General features: G+C 45.6%; 1 protein-coding gene across 4 annotated transcripts in view; it reads right to left on the reverse strand.

Annotated features, from left to right (window-relative positions):
• Positions 1-14,882: 14,882 nt before the first annotated feature.
• LOC140201119 (uncharacterized) overlaps positions 14,883-19,741 on the reverse strand; it is a 96,462-nt gene continuing 91,603 nt past the window's right edge. For 3 of the 4 annotated variants that reach the window (XM_072264736.1, XM_072264737.1, XM_072264734.1), the window contains one exon: positions 14,883-19,093. In XM_072264736.1, the coding sequence (XP_072120837.1) occupies positions 18,977-19,093 (117 nt within the window). In that variant the 3' untranslated portion in view covers positions 14,883-18,976. The remainder of the gene's footprint in view (positions 19,094-19,741) is intronic. The other variant, XM_072264735.1, reaches the window with a different exon arrangement.

Raw genomic sequence — 19,741 nt, forward strand, 5'->3', positions numbered from 1 at the left:
AAGAGTAAACGGTCGACGTTTCAGGCTGAGACCCTTCATCAGGACACCATAAGGAAAGCCCATTCTCCATGTGGACCCAAAAGGCTGTCCATGGACAAATACATTCAAGAGGCACTTGGCTCGCAGTTTATCAGGCTCACCACTTCTCCGGCAGGAGAATGATACCTTTTTATACCCAAAAAAGATGGCAGCCTGAGACCTTGCATAGATTATAGGAGCTTAAACAACCTAACAGTTAGGAATTGAAGCAACACGCATCAAAGTTGCTGGTGAACACAGCAGGCCAGGCAGCATCTCTAGGAAGAGGTACAGTCGACGTTTCGGGCCGAGACCCTTCGTCAGGACTAACTGAAAGAAGAGCTAGTTAGGAATTGATACCACTTTGTACCTTCAGGTTTAGGATGGCAAAATATTCGACTAAAAACATTACTAATAACACCCTGTCTTATGTAAATTGTGGTAAATTATCACCATGAACAATGAAGTGGTGAGCAAAGGCGAAGCAAATTCGAGTGACGATTCCATGTCGCAGAATCAGTGCAGATGGAGTGGGCCAGTCAGAGGGGAGAGTCAAGGCGGAAGATCTCCCATGCCCATACACCTGGCCTGAGCATGAGACTGGATTGCTCTGGGGGCCAAGCTGACTTGGAGAAATGGAGGGTGGCTTTGGGCTGGGTGGTGAAATCTGGGCCCGGAGCAAGTCGTTGGGCAGCACGGCTTAGGGCTGGAGACTTCCACTGCATCGGGGCCTGGGTCCGAGTGTGATGTATGATAAACTATCTGGATAATTTAAATGAGATACTGGAAAGACAGGGTGTCAGGATTGGAATTGAGAGCTAATTTTGCTCACTCTCCCATGATATTCGCTCCTCTCTCTGTGCCACTGAGGCTGTGAAGACTACCCCCAGCTACCGTGCTCTGTGGCTGTTAATATGATGGACCGATACCGAGGCCTTGGTGTGCTCTGGGGTTCAGATGTAAGGACTCAATTTGGTTTGGAATGGTGTGACTCACTACTATTCTTCGCATGGTTTGTGTTTTTTTTCCCCCTTTCTCTGCATATTGGGTATTGGTCATTAGGAAAATTAATTTGGTAACATGCAAGTTACAACTTCAATAGATTTCAATATGTACAATTAATGTCAGAGAAATTTACACAATATACATCCTGAAATTCTTTTTCTTTGCAAGCATCCACGAAAACACAGGAGTGCCCCGAAGAATAAATAATAGTTAAGTGATAGAATCCCAAAGCCCTCCTCAACTCCCCCTCTGACTCATCAGCAGCAGCAAAGCAATGACCCCCCCCCCCCACCAGCAAAAAGCATCGGCTCCTCCCCATCGAGCACTCAAGTGTGCAGCAAAGCATCAATAAAGACACAAAATTGCGGTACCCCAAATACTACTCCTTCACCTGGTAACCTGGTAAACCTCCAGGTGCCCACTGGAGAAGAGAAGTTCTGTCACAACCTCGGGTATCAGTAGAATACTCAGAGAGCTTAGTTTTTGCTGTTGTTTTTTTTATTCCTTGCATTTTATTAACTATAATAATAGTTAACTATAATTGTTGCACTTTGGGTTTGTTCTGTGCTATTGTTAGTTCTTCTCTAGTTTACTTTAAGTTGTTATTGTGTTTGAATACTTCCAATTAATTCTCTGAGACTTTACAGGTATCCAATTAAGTATCCTTGGACTTTTGTCTCTGATTAGGAAAGTCACTTGTAAACTTGTTATTCAGCAGGGAACAGATTCTTTCGTGCCCTGGAGTGTATTTCAAGGGGCAGTGCTAACCATTCGTTGCCTCTGTTGCCCTGATCCCTGCCAAGTGAAGTTCTAGTCGAGTTATTCCAAGCTATCTAAGACATTGTAAGTTCTACTCTTTTGCTTTGTCTCTTTCATAAATAACCCTTCCGAGTCTCTGTGTGATCCCGAGCTTGTGTCCTAAGACGCAGCCTGACAAGAATCAATGCAAGATCTCAGCTGAGATCCATTGTGTGAAGTTCCATGCTGGGTGGGAACGTGAGGAGGTGACGTATGTCTCTCTGAAAGACCAGGATTTGGAACACACTTGCCTCTCTCAAAGTGGGACACAGGAGGGACTGTAGTCTATACTGAGGTTCTGGCACAAGGACACAGGAATGCAGTGGCCCCAGGGATCCCAGTGTGAGGGAGACAGGCATTCCAGGAGTCATCAGAGTGTCTGAGCACCACATGTCACTATAGTGAGGACCTGATCTAATGTTTTCTGTGAACTTTATCTGCCAGTATGATGTTTCAGAAAGAATGCACCAACTTTCAGAAATGTAATTCTGGTGAGCATTGGTTTAAAGATGATCACAGGCTCAGTGTGAATTTATGTTAGTTAGGAGAACAATTCTATCAAAAGTGATGCTAACAGTATGGAAACTGATGAGGTGGAGTTATTGTTGAAAAATGTAACTGGGGCAGAACGTTAATTAAACCAACAGCCAGGGTGTATATTCCCTGAAAGTGAGGTCACAGGTAGACAGGGTGGTGAAGAAAGCTTTTGACCCACTGACCCACTGCAATCTGCACAAAGTAGAGAAGGAATATTGATGACAGCACTGAGAGCCGTGAGTCTGTTCACGAGGAGCACACGCCAAGTATTTGTGTAGAAGGAGTGACCCCACTTCACAAACTACCCATCCACATCAGCACGAAGCACCTCCTACCACAGCTGTGGCAGAGTCTGCACATCATTCCCCTCAGAACACAAAGCTGGAGTGAAGACAAGTTATCCACGAGCTTGGGCCATTCCTGAGAAAAGGCAAGTTCCATCTCAGCTTGTTCCAACTTGTAACAACTGGTTTCAGTTCCACTCCCGACTATGATTCTGAGCTGACGTGCAGTTTGAACACATTCCCTTCCCTTCGAGTAACGTGCAGGATCCAGTGTCAGTCCAGGTTGTGCATCAGACTGTGGGAGATCAGGGGTAGGCCACTCAGCCCCTCAGACTACCCCACTCCTCAGTATGACCAGGATGGTCTACCCTAGGCCTTATCTCCCCTTCTGTCCACAGCTCTCAATTCTCTGATCTTTCAACAATCTGTCTGCTTTCCTTTTAACTATCCAGTGGTTCAGCATTGGGAAGAACAGCTTTGTTTGTACATGTGGTTGTTAAATCCCACATTTGTTCACAGGGACCGAGAATACAATATACCTTGTTCAGAGTTCACAGTAAACTAATTAGGAAAGTACAGATACGTCACAATATCCAACCCGGAGATTCATTTTCTTGTGGGCATACTCATAAATTCAGAATAGAATGATAACCAGAATAGAATCAATGAAAGACCAAACCAACTAGGGCATTCAACTAGTGTGCAAAAGACAACAAACTGTGTAAGTACAAAAAGAAAGAATAAGTCATAATGATATTAAATAAATAAGCAATAAATAACAAGAACCTGCAATGAATGGTCCTTGAAAGTGAGTCCATAGGTTGTGGGAACATTTCAATGATGGTGAGTGAAGTTGAGTGAACAGCCTGATGGTCGAGGGGTAATAACTGCTCCTGAACCTGGTGGTGTGAGTTCTGAGGCTCCTGTACCTTCTTGCTGAAGGCAGTAGTGAGAAGAGAGCCTGGCCTGGGTAGTGAGGTGGCAGGGAGGGGGTGGTCCCTGATGATGATGTTGCTTTCCTGCGACAATGCTTGTGCTCCTGTTATCAGACCATAAGACTTTCAGACATAGGAGCAGAATCAGGCCATTCGGCCCATTGAGTCTGCTCTGCCGTTCCATCATGGCTGATATATCATCCCTCTCAATTCCATTCTCCTGCCTTTTCCCCATAATCTTTAATACCTTGACTAATCAAGAACCTATCAACCTTTGCTTCAGAAATACTCAATGACTCGGCAGTCTGTGGCAATGAATTCCACAGATACACTGCTCTCTGGCTAAATAATAAACCCTCCTCATCTGTGTTTTAAAGGGACATCCCTCCATTATAGGAATTGACCAACATAGATTAAAGATTAGCTGGAACAAGATTACTTAAGTGATTACAGGGCATAGAACAAGATTGTTTTCCCATCCCCTATCCTGAAAGCACAAGTACGATGGGCCAAATGGCCATTTTCTATGTCCACAGTGAGTGTCTGATCAATCCATACTGATATAAGTGTTCAGTCCCTCCATCCCTACTCACCATATTATCCCAGTTGGCTGGTTTCCCTCTCTCATTGTGTTTTGAATCTATTTCATCCAAAAGATATCAAAGTCATAGAAAACTACAGCACAGAAACAGGCCCTTCAGCCCATCTAGTTTGTGCTGAATTACTAACCTGCCTAGTTCCATCAACCTGCTTCTGGACCATAGTCCTCCATCGTCCTCCCAGCCATGTACCTATCCAAATTTCTCTTCGATTCTGAAATTGAAGCTATCTCCACCACTTCAACTAGCAGCTCATTCCACACTCTCACCACCCTCTGAAGAAGTTCCCCCTCATGTTCCCCTTTAACATTTCACCTTTCAGCCTTAACCCATGACCTCTAGTTCCAGTTTCGCCCAACCTCAGTGGAAATCTCAACGTAGATTGAGAGACCGCCTCACCGAGCATCTACGCTCTGCCTGCCAGAACAAGCGGGATCTCCCAGTGGCCGCCCATTTTAATTCCACTTCCCATTCCCATTCCGATATGTCCCTCCATGGCCTCCTCCACTGTCGTTATAAGGCCACTCTTAGGCTGGAGGAACAACAACTTATATTCTGTTTGGGAGGCCCACAACCTGATGGCATGAACATCGATTTAGACTATAAGACAAAGGAGCAGAAGTAGGCCATTTGGCCCATCGAGTCTGCTCCGCCATTTTTTCATGAGCTGATCCATTCTCCTATTTAGTCCCACTCCCCCGCCTTCTCACCATAACCTTTGATGTCCTGGCTACTCAGATACCTATCAATCTCTGCCTTAAATACACCCAATGACTTGGCCTCCACTGCTGCCCGTGGCAACAAATTCCATAGATTCACCACCCTCTGACTAAAAAAATTTCTTTGCATTTCTGTTCTGAAAGGGCGCCCTTCAATCCTTAAGTCATGTCCTCTCGTACTAGACTCCCCCATCATGGGAAACAACTTTGCCACATCCAATCTGTCCATGCCTTTCAACATTCGAAATGTTTCTATGAGGTCTCCCCTCATTTTTCTAAACTCCAAGGAATACAGTCCAAGAGTGGACAAACGTTCCTCATATGTTAACCCTATCATTCCCGGAATTATTCTAGTGAATCTTCTCTGTACCCTTTCCAACGTCAGCACATCCTTTCTTAAATAAGAAGACCAAAACTGCCCCCAGTACTCCAAGTGAGGTCTCACCAGCGCCTTATAGAGCCTCAACATCACATCCCTGCTCCTATACGCTATTCCTCTAGAAATGAATGCCAACATTGCATTCAGTACTGACTCAACCTGGAGGTTAACCTTAAGGGTATCGAGGACTCCCAAGTCTGGTTGCATCTCAGAACTTTGAATTCTTTCCCCATTTAAATAATAGTCTGCCCATTTATTTCTCAAACATCCAGTAACGTCTCTCCATGCCTCACCATTTCCCATCCCCTTTTCCCTCTGTTATTTTACCTCCTTGCCCACTGGTCACCTCCCCCACCCTTCGCTCTTTCTTCCATGGCCTTCTGTCTCTTTCACCAACTTCCCAGATCTTTGCTTCATCCCTCCCCCACCACGTTTCACCTATCAACTGGCATTTCCCTCACCTTTCAAATCGACTCGTCAGCATTTTCTCTCCAATCCTGCCGAAGGGTTTTGGCTCAAAACGTCGACTGTCCATTTCTCTCCCCATGACGCTGCCTGACTTTGTGTGCGGCAGTGGCGGAAGGGAAGTGCTTGTCATGTAGCACAACAACCACCGGAGGGCGGTGTGGGTCCATTATCCCAATCATCAGGATGCGTTTCTGTCCCAACGATCGTTTATCTCCGGAGCTCGCAGACCCAAAAAATGTCTCACTGGCGATTGGGACAAGGAGCAGCTGCAAGTAGAAATATTCCAGTGGTTAGTGCTGATGTTCCACTACCTGCTCCTGTTCGGTGTATTATTGTAGTTTTAACTTTTACACATCAGCACCCACATTGTCAACTTGTCCTCAGACTCCCTGAGCCTGGTCACACTGACAGCAGAACAAATAGATTCACAGAGTAATACAGCAAATCTGTGAACCTTCAGCCCATCTAGTCCATCCTGACCAGGATGCCCCTGTCCACATGAATCCAACTGACCTGAATTTGGCCCATATCCCTCTAAAACATTCCTCTCCATGTACCTGTGCAAATGTTATTTTAATGTTGTAATTCTACCAGTCTGCTCTTTGTACTGGGTGTTGGGTTGGAGATACTTCTCCATCAAAGGAGGTGAAAGACACTCCTTCCCTCCACCAGCCTACAGGTCACCCTTGGGCAAGGTGTAGCGCCTGCTTTGCCCCTGTCCCCCATCAGGGTCATGTGAAGCCAGGGGAGCAGGTGGTGGATGGTTGTATGAGCAGTCGTGTATATCACCAGTCCTGGTTATGTGACCATTGACGCCAGTCAGACAATCCCTGAGAAGTATTGATCATGGCTAGCATCACCCATCTTGTAAAGACTCTGCCCAGAAGAAGGCAATGGCAAACCAATTCTGTAGGAAAAATTGGTAAGAGTAATCATGGTCATGGGACAATGATCACCCACGTCATACGACATGGCACATGATGATGATGACAATTTGCTAGCAACAGCATACAACCTAAATGATCTAATACATGCTGTCCCTGCCCAGGAGTGTCTGATAGAACTTAACCCTATACGGAATCTATTTTATCCTCGCCAGTTCAGAAGTGAGAGTTTTGTCCAGTCAGCAGGAGCTCCCCCTTTACGGCCAAAGTCAAAGTTGAGTTTAACGTTGAACACACGAGTACCTGTGTGTACAGGTGTCATGAAAATCTGACTGGAAGCAGCATTGGAATTGATTTATGATTGTCACTTGGACAGAGATTCAGTGAAAAACCTGCCCTACACACTCTTCATTACATGACAATATCATTAACAGAATGCAGAATAAAGTGTATCAGCTACAGAGAGAGTGCAGTGCAGGCCGACAGTGAGGTCACTGTGAGGTAGATTGGGAGGTCAGGAGCCCATCTTCTCGTACCTGAAAACCCCTGGATAACCACATCTGCACCAGGTGCACCGAGCTACAGTTCCTCAGAGAACGTGTTAAAGAACTGGAGCTGCAACTCGATGACCTTCGGCTCATCGGGGAAACTGAGGAGATGATAGATCGGAGTTACAGGGAGGGAGTCACCCCGAGGCAGGTGAATGGGTGACTGTCAGGAGAGGGAATGGAAATGGGCAGCCGGTACAGATCCCCCTGTGGCCGTGCCCCTCAATAACAAGTGTACCGTTTTGGATACTGTTGGGAGGGATGACGTACCAGGGGTGAGCCGCAGTTACAGGGTCTGTGGCCCTGCGTCTGGTGCTGTGGCGCAGAAGGGGATGGGTCTGAGGAGGAATGCAGTGGTGAAAGGAGGAGTAGATGAGAGAGTCTGTCGATGTGACAGAGACATAAATGGTATGTTGCCCCAGGTACCAGGGTCAAGTACGACTCAGAAGATGTCCACGACATTCTAAAGACTGGGGGATGGGGGGGGGAAGAGAGCAGCAGATGTCTTGGGACATATTAGTACCAATGACATAGGAAAGAAGAGAGGGGAGGTCCAAAGGAGAGAATTTAGGGAGCTAGGTAAAAGCTGAAAAGAAGAAGCTCTGAGGTAACTATTTCTGGATTGCTGTCTGTGACATCTGCCAGCGAGGGTAAGAATGGGATGATTTGGCAGATGAATCCATGGCTGAGGAACTGGTGCAGTGGGTGGGGATCGGAATTATGGATCATTAGTCATAGACTTATAGAGCTTTGATCTTCAGTATTGACCGCAGGACTTGGCAATGATGATGACAGACGACCCTGGATGAAGACCCCACGCAGTAAGCCTTGAACTCTGGACTTGCTGACGTGTAAGCCTGAACACGCTGTCTCAATCTACGGTCTTGCATATTCGTGTACCCAGTGGGTCACCAACCCTCGTGCCTCAGTCCTTTGGTCAAAACCAGGCTCCACAGAGGTGGGATACATCGTTGACCCCCCAGTTGTCACTTCAATTTTGATATTTCAAAGCAAATGGGTCAGGTAGTGAGTAAAGCTCCCTCTGTGAGCTGTGTTTTGTGCTCTGCCTGTTTGCAAACAGTGATCACCAGTTACTGTGTGAGAGGGTCAAGAGGGAAATGAATGAATGTTTGAACAGAGCATTTATTAGATCCATCCAGATGTGCTCAGATACTCTTGTGTGTTTTGCCAGTGCTAATCTGCTGATGAAGGTCACTGAGTTGGAGAAAGAGTTCAATTCAAGAGCTGTCACGTTTCCTACCTCGAAGCAACAGTAGATCCCAAGCCACACCATGTTCTATGTTCTAGGTACATGGATGGGAGGGTTTGGAGGGCTGTGGTCTGGGTGCAGGTAGATGGGATTAGGCAGAAGACCAGGTCAGCACAGAGTAGCTGGGCCAAAGGGCCTGTTTCATGACTCTATGGCACAAATTTCCATCTGCAGCAACTGCACTTTTACTGAGCTGTGGGAAGAGAGGGCTGCAGGAACCTGTAGAGAATTGAGGACACAGCCTCTTTTGTGTGTGTGTGTGCACATCGTTTGTTACTGGTACATAAAGGAATTTAAACTGCACACAAAAGGTTGTCACCCTCTACCTCGCTGGCATGTTAAATACATTTGAGGATCACATGTGATCACATTTCCTTTTCTGGTTTCTGATGGGGACAGTGTGGACAAAATGGATTTTGCGATGATTTGTCTGCAGATTTTAGAACTGGCTGATTAATGCTGTTTTTATTGAAGAAATATTGATTCACTATGTTGAATTCCAAAGAAGCAAAGGGTGGGAAGCGTAATAAGATTATTATTTCATTAAAAGCAGAGTGGTTTAATGAAAGGTTGAAACTGGTCCATCATAAGCTCATGAGGTCAGGAATGTGCAGCTACAATACTGTCCAGTACAGAAACTGATGATACCTGTGTGTATCATGTGTGAAAGAGTTTTGACCAGTGGCAAATCTGGACATTGGAAGTTTTGAGATGAGGGAAATTCAGTCAGGTCCATTGCCTGAGTACAAAAGGCAGCAGTGGGCTGTTACAGTGAAAGAGTTTTGACCAGCAAACAAACATCATTTGTGATTGATTAGAAAGCAGGGGCAAGTGTATAGCAATCGCCTAAGTGGTGATCTTGAGGCTTTAGCTCTTTGAGATTTCACTCAGAGGCTACAGTCAGAGAAAGCAAAGGGAAGAAAAATTCTAGGTTAATTTGGTTTTCTTTCCTTTCTTTACATCTGCTGAGATAGGACAATACAGACTCCAGGCAGGATAGCTGAATGTTCCTCTTGTGGGATGTGGGAAGGCAGGGAGATCTCCAGTGCATCAAACTGCACTTCTAACAAACCAGGTTAAGTGGTTGGAGCTGGAACTAGAACTGAATGAACTCCGGATAATTTGGGAGACTGAGGGGGTGACAGACAGGACATTTAGAGAGGTAGTTGCACCCAAGGTGCAGGACACAGGAAATTGGGTGACAGTCAGCAAGGAGAAAGAGGTCAAGGAGCCAGTGCAGAGTAACTCCATGGCCATCCCCCTCAACAGCGGGTATATCACTTTGGATAAGGTTGGAGGCAGGACAGGGGGGTGGGGGCAGTTGACCTAACAGAGGAAAGTCAGTGGTTGGGTCTGGCACTGAGTCTGCCTCTGGGACTCTGAAGGGAAATAGGGAGAAAAAGCACACTGAATGGGGATTCGTTAGTTAGGGGAACGGACATGAGGTTCTGTGGGTGAGAATGAGATTTTCGGATGGTATGTTGCCCCCTGCGTGCCAGAGTCCAGGATATCTTGGACTGGGTCCTCAACATTCGTAAGTGGAGGGTGAACAGCCAGAAGTTGTGCCCCATGTAGGTACCACGTATATGGGTAGCACGAGTGACAAGGTTCTGCAGAGGGAGTTCGGGGAGCTGGGTGCTGAGTTAAAGGGCGGGACATCCAGGTTATGATCTCAGGATTGCTCTCCTTGCCACGTGCCAATGAGGCCAGAACCAGGAAGATTATATAGTTTAACATGTGTCTACAGAGTTGTAAAAGGGAGGGTGTAAGATTTTTGGATCATTGGGCTCTCTTCCAGGGAAAGTGGAACCTGTACAGAAGGGACGTTTTGCACCTGAACTGGAGGGGGTGTAACATCCTCGCGGGAGGGTTTGTTAATGCTGCACGGTGGTGTTTAAACTAGAGTTGTAGGGAGATGGAATCCAGAGCACCAGAATAGTTTGCGGAGAAGTTGTGGAGGCCAGTGTTGGTAAGACCTCAGACGAAGTTAGGAATTGAAGGATAGAGCATGGTGTGATTAGTGTCCTGAGCATCCTATATTTCAATGCAAGAAGTACCGTAGGAAAGGGGGATAATAGTGCTGAAGATGAGGTAACTGGTTTACAAACAGAGGTGAGGTGCATTGAGGAGAGGCTGATGATAGGACAAAATTGCAGTCAACAGGATGAGTACAATGTAAAAGGTGGACAAAATCGAAAAGGGTGAATACAGTACTGAAAGTGTTGTATTTGAAAGCGCACAGTTTATGAAATAAGGTAGGCAGGTAAGTTCGTTCCTTATTTATTATTTCTTTTTTCTTATTTAACTCTTGAGAGAATAGGAGATTTGTCTGCAGAGCCAGTGTTCTGTTCTGGGTGTCAGATGTGGGATTTCCAGGAGACTTTCAGCCTCCCCGATGGTTACATCTGCACCGGGTGCATTGAGATGCAGCTCCTGAGAGACCGTGTTGGGGAACTGGAGCTGCAGCTCGATGACCTTCGGCTTGTTAGGGAAAGTTAAGCAGTGATAGACAGGAGATACAGGGAGGGAGTCACCCCAAGGCTACAGAAGACAGATAAATGGGTGACCATCAGAGAGGGAAGGGAGAACGTCAGAGGGGACCCCTCTGCTCATTCCCCCTCAACAATAAGTACTCCAACTTGAGAACGATTAGGGGGAATGATCTACCTGTGGAAGCAACAGTGGCCATGCCCCTGGCACTGAGTCGAGCCCTGTGGTTAATAAGGGTAGGAACTGAAGGGGATGGCAAGAGTAATAGGGGACTCTATCATTAAGGGGGCAGATAGGTGATTCTGCAGACATGAAAAGGAAACACAGATGGTAGTTTGCCTCCCAGGTGCCAGGGTCCACGATGTTTCTGAACATGTCCACAATATCCTGAAAAGGGAGGGTAAACAGCCAGAAGTCCTGATACATATTGGTACCAATGACATGGGTAGAAAAAGGGAGAAGGTTCTGAAAAAAGAATATGGGGAGTTAGGAAGGAAGCTGAGAAGCAGGAACTCAAAGGTAGTAATCTCAGGATTGCTGCCTGTGCCATGCAACAGTGATGATAGGAATAGAATGAATTGGTAGATAAATGTGTGGCTGAAGAATTGGGGCAGGGGACAGTGATTCAGATTTCTGGATTATTGGGAGATCTTCTGGGGCAGGTGTGACCTGTGCCAGTATTCTTGTCAACAAGTCTTCAAGAGCTGTTGGAGGTGGTTTAAACTAATATGGCAGGGGGTAGGAACCAGTATGAAAGAGCTGAGGATGAGCCAGCAGGTTCACATGTAGATGATGTAATATGAATGTAAGGAAGGACAGGCCAATGACTGGGTACAACTGCAGACTGAGTCAAGAGTTAAGTTGTACCACAGGGGCAAAATTCAAAAGGATGAAGAATTTTGGTGAAGGGTGAAGAAATACTGAAGATGTTGTATTTAAATAAGGGTAGCATTCGGAATCAATGGATGAACTTGTGGCACAAATAAAGATTAGTGTGTATGAGATTCTGGGCATAACTGAGTCATGTCTGAAATAAGGCCATGGTTGGGAGTTTAAGATCAAAGGATGTACTTTGTAGCGCACAAAGGTGGTGATCTGGCTATGTTGGTAAGAGTTGGTAACAGTTTTGGACACTTTGTCTTGGAAAGAATGTATTGTCATTGGAGAGAGTCCAGAGGAGCTTCACGAGAATGATTCTGGGAATGAAGTGGTTAGATTAAGAGGAACGTTTGGCAGCTTTGGGCCTGTACTCACTGGAATTCTCACAGGCGGGAGGAGAAGATGGCAGTGCGCCACAGCGCGCGCAGCTCTTCTGTGAAATGATATCGTTTCTGTTAAATAGGGGCCGTAGACAATTCTGATTTGATGGAGATGGACGTGAAAACACAGAGGAACATCTGGAGAAATTTCTGAAACTCCGGTTCGCTGCCGCTGTTACTGCGCGATCGAGAATCTTCCAGAGGGGAGGCCCCAAAATCCCCGGCTTTGCCTGCTGTTGGCGACCGAGGCTGAGGTCGAATCGTTCGGATAGAGATGGTGCTTGGTACTCGGTGTTGGGGGCTGATTGGAGGCTCGAAGTTTTCGGATGACTCAGAGTCGGACTGTGGTCAGGTATGGCAGGGAGAGTTTTCTTCCTTCTCCTGTCTGCGTGAGATGTGGGACTTTCGAGAGACTTTGAAGTTTTTACTGTGCCATGGACTGTTCTTCATCAAGTTATGATATTGTTGCACTGTTGTAACTATGTTATAATTACGTGGTTTTGTTAGGAATATTGTATCATTTCTTAATGCATGCATTACTAAATGACAATAAAAGAGGACTGCATGTTGTCATAATCTAAATTTAGAAGAATATGTGGGGATCTCATTGAAACCTACTGAATGTTTAAAGGACTAGATTGGGTAGAGAGGATGTTTGCTATGATGGGAGTATTCAGAACTAGAGGACAGAGCATCAAAATTGAGGGGCGACTTTTTAAAACATAGTCATAGTCATACTTTATTGATCCCGAGGGAAATTGGTTTTCGTTACGGTTGTACCAACCAAGAATAGAATATAAATATAGCAATATGAAATCATAAATAATTAAATAGTAATATGTAAATTATGCCAGGAAATAAGTCCAGGACCAGCCTATTGGCTCAGGGTGTCTGACCCTCCAAGGGAGGAGTTGTAAAGTTTGATGGCCACAGGCAGGAATGACTTCCTATGACACACAGTGTTGCATCTCGGTGGAATGAGTCTCTGGCTGAATGTACTCCTGTGCCCAACCATTGCATTATGTAGTGGATGGGAGACATTGTCCACGATGGCATGCAATTCAGACACCACCATCAGAGAGTCCAGTTCCATCCCCACAACATCACTGGCCTTACAAATGAGTCTGTTGATTCTGTTGGTGTCTGCTACCCTCAGCCTGCTGCCCCAGCACACAACAACAAACATGATAGCATTGGCCACCACAGACTCGTAGAACATCCTCAGCATCGTCCAGCAGATGTTAAAGGACCTCAGTCCCCTCAGGAAATAGAGACGGCTCTGACCCTTCTTGTAGACAGCCTCAGTGTTCTTTGACCAGTCCAGTTTATTGTCAATTCATATCCCCAGGTATTTGTAATCCTCCACCATGTTCACACTGACCCCCTGGGTGGAAACAGGAGTCACCGGTGCCTTAGTCCTCCTCAGGTCTACCATCAGCTCCTTAGTCTTTTTCACATTAAGCTGCAGATAATTCTGCTCACACCATGTGACAAAGTTTCCTGCCATAACCCTGTACTCAGCCTCATCTCCCTTGCTGATGCATCCAACTTTGGCAAGTCATCAGAAAACCTCTGAAGATGACAAGACTCTGTGCAGTAGTTGAAGTCTGAGGTGTAAATGGTGAAGAGAAAGGGAGACAAGACAGTCCCCTGTGGAGCCCCAGTGCTGCTGATCACTCTGAGACTTCTGAAAACAGAAGTAAATAGGATTTTTTTTTAGCCAGAGAGTAGTGAAACTGTGAAATGCTCTGCCACAGACTGTGGTGGAGGCCAAGTCCATGGGTATATTTAAAGCAAAAATTGGTAGATTCATGATTAGTTGGAACATCAAAGGATATGGGTAGAGGGCAGGTGAATGGGGTTGAATGGGATTTGGGATCAGCTATGATGAAATGGTGGAATGGACTCGATCTGAATGGCCTAACTCCGTTCCTATGTCTTAAGGTCTAAAATAGGTAGATATGGGTCTGTCGATGACAGTCACATTGTCCCGTCATGGAAGGCCACCTGGGCCCAGTCAGTGACGAGAGTGTGGTGGAGGAGGGCATTCAGACCATCATAGCTGTCATGGTAGAGTCTGCTATCCCCATCACCCCGTCACCTCCCAATCTCAACAGCATCTCTCTAAAGTGTGTTTGTTTGTTCCACTTTTTTCCTGTTCCCTTTTGCAATTTCCTCTTGCTTTTGACTGTGTAGGCTCTACATTGTACTTTGCTGACTATTCTTTCAGATAAAAGCTGGCTGTGAAACCTTGTATCAGTATGTTCCCGTTAAGTTTACTCCTGTATTCAACCCCAGTAGATCTCTGAGTCATCAGGATGATTGCAGAAATCCAAGAGTTCTAGTCACCACCACCTTTTCACAGACAATTGGACGCAGGTGAATACAGCACAGGGACAAGCCATACTGTTCACCATGATACCAAACTGAACAACCCTCATCTGCCCACATTCTGCTGAACTGCTTCTCTCCCCTTTCCAAACCTCCACTTCCTTCCTGTAACGTGATCGCCAGAAATCTGATTGGCCATCAGCAGGGGAATGGAGGGTCACTGAGCCTAGGCAGAATAGCAGTTCATCATGGACTAGATGGGCTGAAGGGCCAGAGTGCTCTATGACTCCCTGGGTCCTGCTATTGACTGTAAATGGCAGAGTAGCACAACTTCGCATTTCAGTATCAAAATCCCATTGTTTAATTAATAAGTACACACACAATTTTATTTTATCAAGTTAAGATACTTTGACAGTAATATGAATACTTGCAAACAAGCTGCACACTGCTTTTCTTGTCAAAGTTTATAATTTACAATTTTTACACAATACAAATTGAGGAAGTAAACTCTTTCTGCAAGCAGGAAACATGCCTCATTGGTAGGCAGTATTGATCCCAGGGGATCATGGGTTTGCCCCTCTGGTGGACTGTGTCCTCTCCAGGACGCAAGCCTGGGTGGGAAGATTTGAAGAACTGGCTGTTGCCCATGCAGCGTGCTCCCCCTCTCCACATCACTGATGTAGTCCAAGGCAAGGGCAAGTGCCGATACAGCTTGGTACCAGTGTCGTTGCAGAGGTTGCCAGAGTGAAGTTGTAGACAACATCAAACTGGCTTAGGAACCCCAGTTCCAGATTTCTTCCTCAGGGTTTACTCCCAAAGACTTTCCCATGGGTGGCTGTGGCCACAAGGCAGCAGAGGTTTAAAACACTGGACAACAATTTTTTTCAAAAGTGTTGCTTCCTCAGAAATTTTTTTTGTTTATGATAGACTGCTTCAAGATGAACACAAACATAATTTCAGAGTACTTGTATCACGTAGGAATTTGGAGAAACAACAAATTTACTTTTATTGAATATAATGTGTTTAATTGCACAATGGTGTTGATGCTTTGCAATAGTTCAACTAAGTTAAAAATATTTTGTTAATGATTTTCATTTGTACTCAGTGTCTGAGGCTTCTCACTTAAGTGTCCAACAATAAATCGCCAGCATTGATGGATTCCAGTTGCCCTGGTATCTTTTCTCTATGACTGCAATATCCTGGTGAAACCTTTCACCATGCTCGTCACTAACAGCACCAAGATTTACAGAGAAGAAGTCTAAATGGGAATGCAGAAAATGAATCTTTAGTGACATGTTGCATTTCATGGTTTTATATGCTTGAAGCATGCTTTCAACCAGCTACATGTAGTTTGGTGCTTTGTAGATGCCTAGAAAAATTTCAACAACTTCCTTGAATGCCTTCCATGTGATTTTCTCTGGTCCCACTAGAGATTTTTCAAACTGCCTGTCATTGATGACCTGATTGATTTGTGGACCAACAAAATGCTTTCCTTAATCTTGGCATCAGTTATTCTGGAAAGTATCTGTCTCAAATATCAAAATCCTTCATAGAAATTGTTGTGCTTGGTGATGGTCAATTCCATCCGTAGTCCTGAACCCAATAATTATTACTAAAACCTGCCATGCAGCAGCTGCACTGCCTAAACATGCCTGGGAAAGATAGGAAACTTTCCAGTTTACATTGTAGGCAACATTTTAATTGACTTGAATTATAAATTGAAATAATAAACATAAACGATTTCAAAAAATGGTGTGTGATAGGGAAATTTCATGGTGAATTTTATGGTGATTTTCATGATCAGTAGCCCAAAATTCATAAGATACACCTAAAGGTATTCAGGAAGCAAAATCTTTGTTGTCCAGTGAAATCAGAGGTTTTCTTCGCCCAGGCGGGCTGCTGTCCAAGCCTGACAAGCCCCACCTGCCCGAACACGAGTCATATTACAGCACTAATTGAGCTGAAAACTCACCCACTTTCTCATAGGATCGGCAGTTGACAAGGTTTCATGTTACATGGAATTGCAATATGTTCTGTCTTCAACAAATGCTACCTTTCCAAACATCCCCATTTCCCTGTAAGATGGGAGTTATCTGTATTTAATCCACCATTAAGGGCCCCAGACAGTCCTTCCAGATGAGGCGACGCTTCACCAGTGAGTCAGCTGGGGTGATATAATGTGTCCGATGCTCCCAATGTGGCCTTCTATATATAGTCATAGTCATACTTTATTGATCCTGGGGAAATTGGTTAAACCCAGGGGAAATTGGCGAGACCCGACGCAGACTGGGAGATCGTTTTGCTGAACACCTACGCTCTGTCTACCAGAGTAAGCAGAATCTCCCAGTGGCCACACATTTTAATTCCACGTCCCATTCCCATTCTGACATGTCTATCCACGGCCTCCTCTACTGTAAAGATGAAGCCACACTCAGGTTGGAGGAACAACACCTTATATTCCGTCTGGGTAGCCTCCAACCTGATGGCATGAACATTGACTTCTCTAACTTCCGCTAATGCCCCACCTCCCCCTCGAACCCCATCCATTATTTATTTACTTATTTACACAAATTCTTTTTTTCTCTCTCTCCTTTTTCTCCCTCTGTCCCTCTCACTATACCCCTTGCCCATCCTCTGGGCTTCCCCCTCCCCCTTTTCCTTCTCCCTGGGCCTCCTGTCCCATGATCCTCTCATATCCCTTTTGCCAATCACCTGTCCAGCTCTTGGCTCCATCGCTCCCCCTCCTGTCTTCTCCTATCATTTTGGATCTCCCCCTCCCCCTCCCACTTTCAAATCTCTTACTAGCTCTTCCTTCAGTTAGTCCTGACGAAGGGTCTCAGCCCGAAACGTCGACTGTACCTCTTCCTAGAGATGCTGCCTGGCCCGCTGCGATCACCAGCAACTTTGATGTGTGTTGCTTGAAATTCCAGCATCTGCAGATTTCCTCGTGTCTGGTCATTACCTGTGGCTTAGCTACTGAATCCAGTGAAACCATTTCTACTGACAGGAGAAGGGGTAACGGCAGTTTACTGCTATCTTAAAACCAATCGCTTCAGGAAGATGGGGCTTGTCAGCTGAAGTTGACAGTTCATAGAGAAGGAAAACTCTGATCTCAAACCTCTGCTGCCTCACGACTATACCCACTCATGGGGAAATCATTGGGAGTAACGCTGATGAAAATCCAGAGCTGGAGTCCCTAACGCCACTACATTGAGCTGAATGCTGACAGGCAACTCCTGCGACACCACTGGTGCCAAACGGTATCGGTCTCTGCCGTTCATTTGGATTTATCCGCTGTGTGGAGAGGGGGAACCCGCTGCCCAGGCAACAACTTACTCTCCATACCGTACTGCCGTGGTTTACTGACTGGCGTGTGCATCCAACGTAGACAGCTGGAATGCAACATCCATGGTTGACGCAGATTAACGGATCGGGGGCTCCATTTTCCCAAGTCAGATCAGGACATTTAGAAAATGTTTCAGTCCATTCTTTATGGATGTAGGAAGCAGGGTAAATCTGATCCTGTCTAATCATTGTATTTGGAGTTTCAGAAGCCATTCAATAAGCACCGATACTGCACAATTTTAAAGGATTGGCAGGTAGTGGAGACAGACATAAATGGGTCATTTCTGGAAGAAGGAATGTAGGTGTTGAACAAAGCGATTGCCCTGTCTGTACCTGTTCTCACTGATGTAGAGGAGGCCCAGGTACAACCACTAATGCTGGAGGAGAGGCAATAATGCCCACCTCATAGGAGAAGGGCTGTTTCAGGCCCTGGATGGTGCTGAGGGTGGACGTGGAAGTGAAGCCACATTTGGAGTTTGGTCTTCAGTTTTGTTGTTGTTCATTGGAAAAGAGCAGATGGAGGATATTGTCAGGACTCAGGGGACTGAATTATGGAGAGTGGTTGAGCAGGTTGGGGCTTTATTCATTGCAGTGTAGGAGACTGAGGGCTGTATAAAATCACAAGGGGCAGAGATACTCAATGTGTAGAGTCCTTTTCCCAGAACTAGAGAGTACAGGTTTAAGGTGAGAGGGGAAAAGTTTAACAGGAACCTGAGGGGCAGTGTTTCTATCCAGAGAGTGGTCAGTAGATGAAATGAATTGCCAGGGCGAGTGGTTGAGGCAGGTACATTAATGTTATTTAAAATGGCCTGTTTCCTTGCTGTTTGACTGTGAATTTGTGATGGGTTTGATCTCCTACAGTTGCAGGGGAAGTCCCTGGGGATGGGAAGAAATGGGTGGGGAGAGATGGCAGACCAGGAAGTTGTAGACAGAGTGATCCCTGTGGAAAGCAGAAAGGGGTGGGGAGGGGAAGATGTGAGTGTAGGATCACGTTGTAGTTGGTGGAAGTTGCGAGATGTGACGTTCTGGAGTCCTGTGTGATGATTTTTACCAGCAAAAAGCACACACTTTTTTAATAACCTGCAGGTGATGAAGAATTATTTTTGGTCACTGGGCACGTTTGATGACGGCATATTCAGTTGTTTCCTCGGTGACTTTAAGTTTTGGAGCTTTCTTCTGCTGTCGGAAGTGGATATCAGCATAACACATCTCTGATTGCTCTGACTGGAACAGAAAAACACAGACATTTACAGTACTGAAACAAACCACTCACCCCCTGGTTTATATCTGACCCATCCCCACAGGACATTGATACATTTGGCTACTAAAGACACAGTCTCTGTTGTAACCTCAGGGATCTTAGACACCAGAGATACTGACGACGCGATTAGTTTGAAGCGACACACACACAATCCTGGAGGAATTCATTAGTTCAGGCAGCATCTATGGAGAGGAATAAACAGCCAATGTTTTAAATCATGAACTTTTCATCGGGGCTGGGGAAAAAAGAGGGCAGAAGCCAGAATAAAAAGGGTAGAAGGGAGATGGAGGATCACAAGATGGCAGGTGATAGGTGAGTCCAGGTTAGAGGGGAGAGTGAGAGAGGTGGAGGTGGGGGTTAAGGGATGATGTGAGAAGCTGGGAAGTGATAGGTGGAAGGGGCAAGGGACTGAAGAAGGAATCTGATAGGAAAGGACAGTAGACTATGAATAAAGGCCTGGGAACTAGAGCGAGAAGGTGTAGGTAATGGGCAGATTATTCTGCAATTCACTTCCAATTCACTTTGTTCTATTAGGGCTTAATAAAATGATCTCAAAGCAACAGGTTTTGGCCTCTTTCCTGATTTCCAGAGGAACTTTGGATTAAAGCATT

The sequence above is a fragment of the Mobula birostris genome, chromosome 8 (assembly GCF_030028105.1).
Source record: "Mobula birostris isolate sMobBir1 chromosome 8, sMobBir1.hap1, whole genome shotgun sequence".
NCBI lineage: Eukaryota > Metazoa > Chordata > Chondrichthyes > Myliobatiformes > Myliobatidae > Mobula > Mobula birostris.